Genomic DNA, 14,219 nt, shown 5'->3' on the forward strand with positions numbered 1-14,219 from the left:
TTGGACACAGTTCAGCTTTTGAACTTACAGTGACCAAAGAGGAACGCAAACACACATGCACGCAATGCTCTGATTCCCCTCTTCATCGTCACTCGGGCCCACGGCTTGCTCGGAGGATCTAAACTGCTATCTTCTCCTTTAATCTTTGCCTCCTTTTCACTTGCCCCTGCAGTTCTTGGGTGCAAACCAACTGATTGCCAAGAGAACATGGAAAGAACCACTCCGAAGGATCTGTTCATAGACAAGGAACAAATGAAAGCGACTTACAAAGTTTGGATTCTTGCACATGGAGAGTCAAAGGCAACTTTCTATGTTAAACAGAAAAGTTAAGTGGTAGCTTCCCTGAGTCGTGTCATAAAAGCCTTTTAATCCACTCATGTGCCACTCGTGTTTGAGTTTGAGCCATTCTTTGTGTGCGCTCTCCCTGATATTGCCTGGATCAGTCTCTGTCTGTTTATGTTTGTTGCAGGAGCTTCCTTTGCTAAATTGTCTGGAAGCAGAGGAGGCCCCCATCAGCAAACCAGGCAGAAATGGCTGCATATCCCGCTAGGATCCAGGACATGCCAGGGGAACACACACGCATACGCATGCATGCATGCACACACACACGCGCACACACACACACACAAAGACAATGCACACTGCACCTCAATCTCTCTGAGTCACAGGCAGACAATGACTCGGCGATCAATTGAATAACCATCAGATGGTAGAAGAAGAAATGGTCTGATTCTAAGTTAAAGGAACAGCAAGAATGAATGAAATGATCATTTCTGATATGTTATCTATGAAGTTTGATATCACTGTTATTGTAATTTTAGATTTGTGTGTCACTAATGCAGCTGGTTGAGGTAAAGTCAGTTTGAAACAATAATTTGTAAAGTCATAAGCTGGACACCGAGGTGCAGGCATGCAGCAGCAAACCAAGGTTTTAACAACCTGATTGTTATTTTTAGTAGTTTTTAACTTCAATGTATTTCAAATTATCTTAAAAAATGTTAAATAACCAACTAAATCTGTCTATGAAACTAAATCACAGATTTAGACAAACTAAATCCATAGAAGAAGGTGGCAGCATACTTCCAAGTGGAGGTTCACAGCATTTACTGTAAAACATAGATTTGTTTATTTCTCAGCCGAACAGCTGCACACGACGCTCATCTTTTGAGTTAACTGTGATAATCAACTCTTCACACTTTGTCTCAGCCTAAATATCCAGAAAGCTCTCTCCAAGCAGCAAACCTGCAGCTTGCAATTATTCTCTCTTTTCTTACCTCGTATGAAGCAAAAGGAGATTTAGGTCAGGGTTGCTTCAATCAACCACCCTCCTTTCTGCTCTTCCCCTTTTCTCCATCGATGTGCCTGAGGATACAGGTCTCTTTTCTTTTTTACCCTCTCACTGAAAGTACAGTAGAGACTCCACAATAGACGCAAATTAAAAATCCCAGAGATAAGAAGCACTCGCTCGCTCACCTTTCAGGGGTGAACATGTTCCTGGAAAACCTATAAATTCTCCCGACTTGCTGTTTAAAAGCTCAACATCTTGCTTCATAATTGAAAGCCTGGAAAACTTTGACTTCTAAACAGTTTGTGTTCTTTTTTTATGTATTCTTTGATTAGTGGACTGTGAGTATTGACAGCCTGGTGCGTTTGTGATCATCACAACAAACTGACAGTAGGGAGCTCGATAGCCATCCTACTCAGCCTCCAATACCATCTGTCTAGTATGGATCTCTGGAGGTTGACGCCTGTTGGTTTGGTTCTACACACCCCAAGCCTCAAGGGCTGGCAGAACAGAGTTGGAGGAGGTGTAGCTGCACCAACTGAAGCTGTTCAGTCATCTTCACACACAGAATAGGGACCGGTAGAGTGTGCACGCTTCTTTTCATGATCTCTTTCACTGTCTTCCTCCCTGCCTCCCTCTTTCTCTCAGAGAACAGCGAGGAGGGATCAAACATGACTGTGATGTCTTAATTAAGAAGTACTAACAGGCTTGATTAAAAAGGGGGGAGAATGAAAGGATCCGTCAGTGAATCGAGCAATTCCCCATCGTCCGTCGGCAACATGAGTGGATGAGAGAGGAGGGCGTGAAAAGAAAAGAGTGAAGGAAGAGAACCGGACATAACAACAACAGAATATGCAAAGAGAAGAAGGAGGAGAACCGATGCATGACTGGGTTCATGCGGCAGTGATATGACTTCAATTTAGTAAAAAGAAAGTCTTGTGATAAAAGGCGAGTGGATTTTCTTTAGGAACCTCCTGCTGGTGGTGTAGTTGTGAGATGTTTCTGATTTCAGACGACAGATTTGGATGTCAGAACAACACAGCAGCACCTGACCTAGGTCTACTTTTGGGTCAAATTCTCCTACATGGATATGAAAACAAACAAACCAGTGACAGCAGCTTCCCCAACTCTCTTTGCACGTGTCTCCTGCTCTCCTGTTTCACGTGTCTTTGCACTTTGAAAGGATCCAATTAACCTGAAATGAACACACACCGTCTTTCTTCCTGCCTCCGCCACTGACTGTTCTCTCCTCCACTTCTCTTTCGTCCCACGTGCCCATCCATTTATTTCTTATCATCCTCTGTCCTAACTCCTTTATAGACTGTGCAAAAGTTTTAGGAATTCCTGACACATGCCAATAAATACATGATATGTTAATGGGCAACTATGAGAAACTGATCCACATCTTTGCTTAAAATGAATGTATTATACTACTGATTTACAAGGTGGGGTACCCCAAGACTCTGATTTGGGCCGACTTGTTTTTCTCTACTGATGTATATTCACAATACTGGAAAGATCACTAATTATATTTTTACTTCCTGCAACTTTTATGAAAACGGCATTCATCTGTGCTGCTCCTTGAAGGGTCATTGAGTTCTTAGGGTGATAACTCCCTAGATCTGAGAAGGCTGAAGGTCTGATCATTGCTTCAGATTATGGCTCCTCTGATCAGTCCACAAATAAAAAATTTACAGTGAAGTAAAACTCAAACGACTTGCTTTTAACCAATTTTCTTGAAATGTTTCTGTTTCTATTAAGAGAACTTTTCTGAAATTGGTTTTATTATTTGATAAATATTTCCACACTAAAAACAAACTTTAGTCAGTAGTAACTGCATTTATTTCCTCTTTTCTAAAACCTTCACAGTAACTTTAAGAACCTCTACTTGGTCAGTCTCGTCTGTAACCTCCAGGTCTTAAAGCTAAAATCAACTAGCCGTTCCAAAGACCAGAACTAAAACTCCAAATGACAAATATTTGAGGTATGTCATCACAACTGGACAGCAGTAGCTCAGGATGTAGAGCAGGTTGTCTAATCGGAAGGTTGCAGGTTTGATCCAGGGTCTGACCAGAGAATTCTGCTGTTGTGTGCTTGGGCAAGACACTTATCCCACCTTGCCTGCTGGTGGTGGTTGGAGGGACCGGTGGTGCCAGTATTCAGCAGGCCTCGCCTGTCAGTACGCCCCAGGGCAGCTGTGGCTACATTTTTGTTCATCACCACCAGCGTGTGAATGTGTGTGAGTCTGAATGGGTGAATGACTGTTGGTATTGTGAAGCGCCTTGGGCGGTTGTAGAACCCTAAGAAGGCGCTATACAAATACAGACTGAACTTTGAAATTGATTTATTTTTCCCCTCTCTATTGGCAATCTGGCCTCCTGCGCAGTGGTTATAGAGCTGTTGCCTTGCAGCAAGAAGGTCCTGGGTTCGCTTTCCAGCCTGGGCTCTTTCTGCATGGAGTTTGCATGTTCTCCCTGTGCATGCGTGGGTTCTCTCCGGGAACTCCAGCTTCCTCCCACAGTCCAAAAACATGACTGTTAGGTTAATTGGTCTGTCTAAATTGTCCTTAGGTGTGTGTGTGTGTGTGTGCACGCATGATTGTTTGTCCTGTGTGTCTCTGTGTTGTCCTGCGATGGACTGGCTCTCTGTCCAGGGTGTACCCCGCCTGACTGCCCATTGACCGCTGGAGATAGACACCCCCCCAGATCCCTTTAAATGCTGCCTTTGATTTTCAATATTTGTTGACTTTTAATCATTTAATGTTGATTTTCTGTATATATATATATAGTGCCAATGAGTGTAGGATAGATAGATAGATAGATAGATAGATAGATAGATAGATAGATAGATGATAGATAGATAGATGATAGATAGATGATAGTTTTCTCCTATCATCTATCTATCTATCTATCTATCTACATTTTACCTTAGAAAAAAAGACCTTTCTTCTGTCCTCTTTTTTTTTTTTTACAGGCAGCAGACACTGCTCAGCCACTGTGACAGACCACAGCCTGACTCTGTGGTGCTGCACAGCTCAGCACAGCTGTCTGTTGTCCATTTCTTCTGATGTCTACCTCCCCCTGTCTCACTCTTTGCTTTGTTGCCCACTCAGCAGGAAAATGATATACACCCATGCTCAGTCATCTCCTTGGATCTCTTGTGCAACTCTGACAACGGAGCACCACAGAATAGCTAGAGTAACTGTAAAACTAAAAGTAATAGCTGCAATAAAAACAAAATTTTTATCAATTAGTCTAAATTAACACACCTACTCTAAAGGAACTATATTATTTCATATGCTGGTTTTTATTCCTTGGTGAAACTATTTCAGACACTCTTATTGTGATAAGACTTCTGGTGGTGTGAATCTCCACTCTTCAGCTTTAACCTCGCTGACACGACATAGATCAGAAACGACTTTGCGTGCACCAGGATTTGAGGTCTACTAGCAAACAAGTTATCTGTGGGGCAGTTCCTTGAAGATGACAAAATGAGATTACTTGTGTCAGCATTTCAGCTGAAAAGCTGTGCCATGTTGACACGCAACAGATGAAAATAAAAACCTTGAGAAAAAAAGATGTGCTTGAAGCAAAGCTCACACAAAAAAAACATGTTTCATGTGGGCACACACACATATTATCTTGAGCGTCCCTCCCAGCAGGCACAATCACACTCAGGAAGTTAATTCAGTGTCACAGCGAGCCTTGTTTGTGACCCTCTGGTCCCCTCCAGACAGACGAGGCAGCTGGACAGGGACCCACGGCTGCCCAGAACTCACTTCCCTCGGGGAGCTCAAAAAAGAAGAGTCCCTCTCTGCCTCGGAGGATGACCAGCTGAGCTCAGTATGTGAATGTGCGGTTGTGTCGCGATGCCTAGGAAGGTCTGGGCAGGCTGAGCAAGACTTGCAAATGTGCAGCAATTTTTTAAGAGTCAGCAGCTTGATGAAACTAAAGCGGTTTCCCCCAATGATCACATGATTGCTCTTTAATGATGCTCTGCTCTATGGCTTGTTGTTTGGGGTCGTGCAATTTTTCCTGTTAGCTTTTTTTTTAAATGCACACAAAATAATATTAATACAAACACATTTTCTGTAATTCCAGAAAATACATTTTCTATGTTATTCTTATCATCACTCAACAGATGAATGAAGCCATGCAATGTTGTAAATTCACACAGACGAGCTAAAGTAAAATGTGTGGGGCAGATATGACCTTTATCAATGAAAACAGTGATGTTTGTGAACGGAAAGAGCCTGCATAGAATAATACTGTGACGAATGCATCTCAACACACATGCACGCACACACACACTCTTGTGTATTCAGCGGAGATTAAGACTTTACTAAGTGCGTATTAATATTTCATGCTTAAATGGGAAATGTTAGCATTTTTTCATCTGCCTTTGCAGACAAATTAATTATTAAACAGCCTGGGAGCTTTTGTTTAACAGACATAGGGTAAACATTATTAACCTATTTTTATGGGGCTAAAACAGTTTATTGCTAAATGTAAAATTTGTAGATGTTATGTTCCTTTGTTGCACAAATCAAGCACATCTAGGTTGCAGGTTTTAGTGCAGAAATGATTTAAACTACAAATAAATAATAGCTGATCATGGCACTGACACTATTAGGTGATCTGAAGTGTCAGTATGTCTATTTTTTAAACTTTTTGCTGGATAAGTGTCTACATATTGTGGATCCCATCCTTTCTCCTGCCATCTCTGCCATTAGTGGTTCCACAAAGACAACAGTTTCACTCCCTGCTCATACAATCCTTTAGCTACACTGTAAACCCTACATAACAAAGGCCCGACTGTTATAACACACTTCCATTAATCAAGCAGGTACGAACACTTACTGTTTTGGCAAAAACGAAATAAAACACATATTTTAAAAATGTTGTTAAACTTAAATAGACACCACCTGAAAGAAAGCTGAATAAATAGTAGTTTTATTCCAAAATGATTGAAACTAAGTACAGTTGGATACACCACAAACAAAGTGGGATGTGTCAATCTGAGTGTGAGTCACTCTGTGATTTAATGATGCGTTTAGTCGGGCTCTCGCTCAGGGTGCCGAAACCATGTGGTGGCCAGAGCTAAAGGAGGGAAAAAAAATCAATAAAACTTTATTAATGACATTCAACCATAACATGGACAAACTTACTTTCAATTTATGACATTCTACCTAGCTTTTCATGAGGCACTTGACCTCATTACATAAAAAAAAAGATCTTGTTATTTCATCAGCTGCCGTAGCAAGGCCTCCAGTGGAGCGCCGCTGTCCAATCAGATGGACAGAAGGTTGCTTGACCTGTTTCCAGGGTCATGCTTTCTATGACATCCAGCAACATGACAATTTAGCAAAATGGAAAGCAAGACAATATGTTGTCTGTGCTTTGGTCAATCAGACACCCTTAGCTAGAACTTTCAACCGACAAAAACCTCTGAATTAAAACGGGAACATTTATTTACGCACAAGCACTCGACCAAAGTTCAAACCCATGTAGGAGAGACTTAAACCAAACCGGTTTGTCTAGTTTAGCAAAAATAAAAAAGCTAAAATTTCTGTTTATTACCTTTAAGCAAACACGCCCTCGGATGAGGGCATAGGGAACTGGGCCATAGCTTCTTGAGTCACTGGAATTCTTAAGGTTATCGCCTTCTAGCCACACATGGCCTTTTGGGACCTAAAAATATTATCAGACACAGACACAGAGCAAAAATGAATAAGATGCAGACTTACAGAGCAGCATAAAATGTAAATATACAAGACCGCAACAATCAAACGTGTCGACACAAAGTTTTTACACCAACCAAAACTTATCCCTCACTTATCCCTCTTCACCAATTTCAACATCAACCTGATGGTCCCTCTTTGACCCTGAAACGTCTTAGGACAGGGGTCATGGGTAACGGACAGCGTCGGGGGATGGGGTTTGAAGAGAACTTCAAACAGGGTCATTAGACTGTTGGCTAAGATCTGCGCCCCTCTTATCAAGATGGAGGGGGCAAAGCCGGAGAGGGGCCTGAGATAGCTAGGCAGAGGGAGGAAAGAGGGAGAGAACTACACTGCGGCTAGCAGCAGTGTCCAAGGGTCTCCACCGCGGTCCGACCTGCCAGTGGGGCGGCCATCCAAGCAGGCTCTAATTCACAGTGACACCAATTATGATTAATCTCATCACTTTAGGAGAGTAGGCTTGTCAAGGCCCTAATTAAGTGTGCTGTCCCCCTATATGTGCAGACAGGATCAACAACACATTATATTGTCATAATGGGCATCACAATGCACGAGTCTATTTTTGTGTTGCTTAACTTTTTCACGGCAAAAGTCCTCTGGAAGAAAAAGAATAACATGGATTTTAAAAAAAGGAGAATACTAGTGGCGTGATGTCTTTGCCTGCTTGAGCCCCTCTCTCCTATCACCCTGTTCTCTGATCACTCCTCAGAGCTACAGTGAGATGCTGCATTTGATAATTGAGACAGATGATGTGACATGTTGACCTAACATGAGGTAAACAACTCGCTGACTAACAACGACACAAATGAATATCATTAAAGGAGTCATCTGAGAACCATATGTCAGCATGCTGGATTCTCACCATTACACCTCATTAACATGGTAACATATGCTGGCTCCCAAGCACAGGCAAAAGAAACACCATCATTTGTCATCTGTCAAATCGCCATCTATCATTTTTCATTTTCTTCATCTTGGCTGTGTTGGCCCTTTGGTCCTAGACGGAGACGTCTGACTGGGAAACTTTGTTCTGTTCACCTGTTCAAACACCTTGGAAAACTATTCCACGTATGTAAATAAAACTTAACGTAAAACCACAAGCTGATCAACAGCTCTCATGCAAATCAGCAGCATCTGATTGACGGCAGCAAACGTAAACATGATGAGTAAGATTTACTACCCGAGGGGAGAATTTGCATCTGGTCGCAAATCCGTATCAGCGGCTCATTTCAATACTAACAAAAGAGATGGTCGACTTGTGAAGAGTGGATGTTGTAATAATGAAGTTAAAAACATCACACGGCTTGTTTTCTGATAATGCAGCCCATGCTAGCAGAAATCTAATAAGCCGTTTTAGTATTTAAGTCAATATATTCAGTGAATCTGTGTTCTAAGACTTTAATCATTTTAGTTACATCTACACAAAATAGGTACAAAGCAACAGATCGTTTAGTGAATGGAAATAGAAAATTTAGTTTCCTAGAAGAAACAGCATAAATGACAAAGACATACAAATCTGCATACAGATATTACACATGCACTAAATACAGCACTGATGTTAGAGTGAAATGGGATAATGCCAGTACTAGTTAAACTGTAGAGTTACACACTCTTACTGCAGTGGGAATGAATTATCTGGATTGGCGTTCTGAGTTGATATCTTGGATATCTCAATCTACCACTAAAAGGGACAGCAGTAGCTCAGGAGGTAGAATGGGTTGCCCAGTATTTGGAAGGTTGCAGGTTTGATCCCTGGTCCGACCAGAGAATACTGCTGTTGTGTCCTTGTGCAAGACACTTATCCCACCTTGCCTGCTGGTGGTGGTCGGAGGGACCAGTGGTGCCAGTGTTCAGCAGGCCTCGCCCCTGTCAGTGCACCCCAGGGCAGCTGTGGCTACATCGTAGCTCATCACCACCCGTGTGTGAATGTGTGTGTGAATGGGTGAATTGTACACTGTAGTGTACTCTTTGGAGTCCTCTGACTCTGAAAGGCGCTATACAAGTGCAGGTTATTTATCGTCTTCGTCTTCGTCTTCCTCCGCTTATCCGGGTCCGGGTCGCGGGGGCAGCATCCCAATTAGGGAGCTCCAGGCCGTCCTCTCCCCGGCCTTGTCCACCAGCTCCTCCGGCAGGACCCCAAGGCGTTCCCGGACCAGATTGGAGATGTAACCTCTCCAACGTGTCCTGGGTCGACCCGGGGGCCTTCTGCCGGCAGGACATGCCCGAAACACCTCCCCGGGGAGGCGTCCAGGAGGCATCCTGACCAGATGCCCAAACCACCTCAACTGGCTCCTTTTGATCCGGAGGAGCAGCGGTTCTACTCCGAGTCCCTCCCGAATGTCCGAGCTCCTCACCCTATCTCTAAGGCTGAGCCCGGCCACCCTACGGAGGAAACTCATTTCGGCCGCTTGTATCCGCGATCTCGTTCTTTCGGTCATTACCCAAAGCTCATGACCATAGGTGAGGATTGGGACGTAGATCGACCGGTAAATCGAGAGCCTGGCTTTCTGGCTCAGCTCCCTCTTCCCCACGACAGATCGGCTCAGCGTCCGCATCACTGCAGACGCCGAACCAATCCGCCTGTCGATCTCCCGATCCCTCCTACCCTCACTCGTGAACAAGACCCCGAGATACTTAAACTCCTCCACTTGAGGTAGGACCTCTCCCCCGACCCGGAGGTGGCAAGCCACCCTTTTCCGGTTGAGAACCATGGTCTCAGATTTGGAGGTGCTGATCCTCATCCCAGCCGCGTCACATTCGGCCGCGAACCTACCCAGCAAGAGCTGAAGGTCAGAGCTGGATGAAGCTAGGAGGACCACATCATCCGCAAAAAGCAGAGACGAGATTCTCCTGCCACCAAACTCGACACACTCCACACCACGGCTGCGTCTAGAAATTCTGTCCATAAAAGTGATGAACAGAACCGGTGACAAAGGGCAGCCCTGGCGGAGTCCAACCCTCACTGGGAACAGGTCCGACTTACTACCGGCTATGCGGACCAAACTCACGCTCCTCTGGTAAAGGGACTGAATGGCCCTTAACAGAAAGCCACCCACCCCATACTCCTGGAGCGTCCCCCACAGGGTGCCCCTGGGGACACGGTCATAAGCCTTCTCCAAATCCACAAAGCACATGTGGATTGGTTGGGCAAACTCCCATGCCCCCTCCATCACCCTTGCAAGGGTATAGAGCTGGTCCACAGTTCCACGGCCAGGACGAAAACCACATTGCTCCTCCTCTATCTGAGATTCAACTCAGATCGGACCCTCCTCTCCAGTACCTTGGCGTAGACCTTTCCAGGGAGGCTGAGGAGTGTGATCCCCCTATAGTTGGAACACACCCTCAGGTCACCCTTCTTAAAGATGGGGACCACCACCCCGGTCTGCCACTCCCTAGGAACTGCCCCCGATGACCACGCAATGTTGTAGAGACGTGTCAACCATGACAGCCCTACAACATCCATAGCCTTGAGATACCCAGGACGAACCTCATCCGCCCCTGGGGCTCCGCCGCTGTGTAGTTGTTTGACTACCTCAGCAACTTCTGCCCCCGAGATCGGACAGTCCATCCCCAGGCCTCCCAGCTCTGGTTCCTCCTCGAAATGCGCATTGGTGGGATTGAGGAGCTCCTCAAAGTATTCCTTCCACCGTCCGACTATAGCCTCAGTTGACGTCAGCAGCTCCCCATCCCCACTGTAAACAGTGTGAGCGAGTTGCTGCCTTCCTCTCCTGAGGCGCCGGACAGTTTGCCAGAACCTCTTTGGAGCCGATCGATAGTCTTTCTCCATGGCCTCACCAAACTCCTCCCACGCCCGAGATTTTGCCTCAGCAACTGCCACTGCTGCACCCCGCTTGGCTATCCGGTACCTGTCTGCTGCCTCCGGAGACCCACAGACCAGCCACGCCCTGTAGGCCTCCTTCTTCAGCCTGACGGCTCCCCGAACCTCTGGTGTCCACCAGCGGGTACGGGGGTTGCCACCACGACTGGCACCGGCCACCTTACGACCACAGCTAGCAACAGCCGCCTCGACAATCGCAGAGTGGAACAAGGCCCACTCGGACTCAATGTCCCCCACTGCTCTCGGGACGTGGTCAAAGCTCTGCCGGAGGTGGGAGTTGAAGACCGTCTTGACAGGTTCTTCTGCCAGGCGTTCCCAGCAGACCCTCACTATGCGTTTGGGTCTGCCAGGTCTACGCGGCATGTTCCCTTGCCATCTGATCCAACTCACCACCAGGTGGTGATCAGTTGACAGCTCCGCCCCTCTCTTCACTCGGGTGTCCAAAACATACGGCCGCAGGTCAGATGATACGACTACAAAATCTATCATCGACCTGTGACCTAGGCTGCCCTGGTACCAAGTGTACCGGTGGGCATCCTTATGTTCGAACATGGTGTTCGTTATGGCCAAACTGCGGCTTGCACAGAAGTCCAATAACAAAACACAGCTCGAGTTCAGATTAGGTGGGCCGTTCCTCCCAATCACACCCCTCCAGGTCAAGCTGTCATTGCCCACGTGAGCATTGAAGTCCCCCAGCAGGACAATGGAGTCCCCTGATGGAGCACTATCTAGCACTCGTCCCAGGGACTCCAAAAAGGGTGGGTACTCTAAACTGATATTTGGCCCATAAGCACACACAACAGTCAGGACCCGTTCCCCGACCCGAAGGCGCAAGGAAGCTACCCTCTTGTCCCCCGGGGTAAACCCCAACACACAGGCAGAGAGTCTCGGGGCTAACAAAAAGCCAACCCCAGCCCTCCGCCTCTCACCCGGAGCAACTCCAGCAAAGTAGAGTGTCCAACCCCTCTCCAGGTCTCGGGTTCCAGAGCCAATGCAATGTGTCGAGGTGAGTCCGACTATATCTAGCCGGTACCGCTCAACCTCTGCCACAAGCTCCGGCTCCTTCCCCGCCAGCGAGGTGACGTTCCATGTCCCAAAAACTAGTTTTCTTGTCCGGGGATTGGACCGCCAAGGCTCCCGCCTTGGTCTGCCACCCGATTCGCATTGCACCGGACCCTTCATGTTCCTCCTGCGGGTGGTGGGTCCACAGTTGGACGAGCCCATGTATCCGGTTCGGGCTGGGCCCGGCCGGGCCCCATGGGCGAAAGCCCGGCCACCAGGCGCTCGCTCACGGGCCCCAACCCCAGGCCGGGCTCCAGGGTGGGACCCCGGTAACCCTCCGGGCCGGGTACTCCGACTCTTCGTTTTAACCGCCATGAAAGATCCTTCGAACCGTTCTTTGTCTCACCCTTCACCTAAGACCAATTTGTCATGGGAGACCCTACCAGGGGCACTAAGTGCCCCAGACAACATAGCTCCTAGGATCATTAGGGCACTCAAACTCCTCCACCACGATAAGGTGACGGTTCAAGGAGGAGTTATTTATCGTTCTTAACCTTTACAGTGCCAATGTCCATATTTAGACACTTCCACTCACATCATGTTGCTGTGCCTTTTCACAAACTCTTAGAATTACAGTATTTCACCCAAACAATCATCAGAGATCAAGCTAGTCATGGTTTGCACCATGGCACCATTCCACCAATCAGTGCAGGGTTATAAGACGCCAAATATTGGTGTGTCTGCACAGACAGAAAACTCTTAGGTCTACTCTCGTGTTTACGGTTAGATCTCTAAAACTAACAATGCTAGGTTTATGAAACTCTCACATCAATAAGGGTGTACGTGTTGTAAATGTTAAACTCAATGAAGTTGGTGTAATAATAGTATGAAAATCAAATCTGCCATATTTGAGCTCACGCCATGAACAAGTAAAAAAAAAAAAAAGGAATTTTTTAGGTTTAATCTGTTGTTTTTTAGACATAATTTTAATATTTGTGGTAACAGTAATCATAACAATTATAATACTGAATATATTTTGTAGTTTTAAACTAAGATCTCTCTGGGAAATGGAGGAGGACAGTTATTGCGCCAACCGATCTTGCCATCGGTGATGATGTTGTAATTTATCTTGTCTTAGTTAAAGGGGGTACGTCATATAAGATTTTTTCTTCTTCCTCCCCCTATTTCACTTGAATGATTGTATTCTGGTTGGCAATTGTATTCTGATTTGATGTTTGTATATTTAAATTTTGAGTGAAATAAATTTTGAATTGAAATTGAAATGATGAACAGGAGGGAGATGACAATGAGGTAGATCCTCAAATATAAAGAAGAAGAAGAAGAAAATATCATTCCTATAGCTCCTCTCAAGTTAAAAATCACAAGGAGCCTCACAAAAACAAAAAATGTTAAAATATAAAAAAAATTTAGAAAATGGTTAAAATATATATTTAAAATGAGCAAAAAATAGACAATTGTGATTAAAAATATGTTAAGAAAGAGAGAGAGAGTGAATAGGAAAGAGGGAAATCAGTGGATCCTGAGGAAGGTGGAATAGGTGGGGAGAGCAGAACAAGGAGAGAGTGAAGGTCAGACAAAAGCCTCTTTGAACAGGTGAGTTTTCAGCTGGTTTTTAAATGAGTCCACTGAGTCCACTGATCTCAGGCTCAGGGGAGAGAGTTCCAGAGTCTGGGGGCCACAGCAGCAAATGATCTGTCACCTTTGGTCTTTAAATTTTAAAAAATATTCTAAAATATTCTAATGATCTATAAATGTTCAATTACTTTTAAAAAATATTCAAAAATTATCAGTTTTTATAAAGGTATACTACATTGTTTAATTATTGCAATATATTCTGTATTTTTGAACAGAGATATAATGTTCTAAAATTAGCTGGATTATTCTTGTGTCTTATCATTAACTATATTATTCAAATAGAATGTTACATAACTTGTTCATGTGTTTTAGTTTTGGGATTTCTTTTACCAGAACAGGGCCGACGTCCATAGTTGATCACTTTGTTTTCTCTCTGGTTTTCTGCATGAAAATAATTATTTTTGAAAATTGTAACAACAGAAATACACTTCAGTTATGGACTTCAATAACACCCTGGGGTTGAAATTAAAAAATAAAATAATTCAACGATGTGTCCAGGTCTAGACGTTCAAGCTAAATCTAAAAGACAACATTTTACACCCAAACTGATTTTGTGACATGTACTAATTGATTGTCACTTCAACTCAGATTTACAGTTTTGGGAGAAAAACAATAAAAGGTTGAAAATAGATAAACTTGCTTGAAACCAGGGCAAATACCATGAGTTGTATAAACAATGAAAGAAAAATAAGTCTGAG

General features: G+C 44.7%; 1 protein-coding gene across 2 annotated transcripts in view; it reads right to left on the reverse strand.

The window, feature by feature from the left end:
• Nucleotides 1-6,215: 6,215 nt before the first annotated feature.
• immp1l (inner mitochondrial membrane peptidase subunit 1) overlaps nt 6,216-14,219 on the reverse strand; it is a 42,414-nt gene continuing 34,410 nt past the window's right edge. For both annotated transcript variants that reach the window (XM_070554775.1, XM_054732488.2), the window contains exons 5-6: nt 6,865-6,975; nt 6,216-6,384 (exon numbers count right to left, since the gene is read on the reverse strand). In XM_070554775.1, coding sequence (XP_070410876.1) covers nt 6,298-6,384; nt 6,865-6,975 — 198 coding nt within the window. In that variant the 3' untranslated portion in view covers nt 6,216-6,297. The remainder of the gene's footprint in view (nt 6,385-6,864; nt 6,976-14,219) is intronic.

Source organism: Nothobranchius furzeri, chromosome 9 (assembly GCF_043380555.1).
Source record: "Nothobranchius furzeri strain GRZ-AD chromosome 9, NfurGRZ-RIMD1, whole genome shotgun sequence".
Classification (NCBI taxonomy): Eukaryota; Metazoa; Chordata; class Actinopteri; order Cyprinodontiformes; family Nothobranchiidae; genus Nothobranchius; species Nothobranchius furzeri.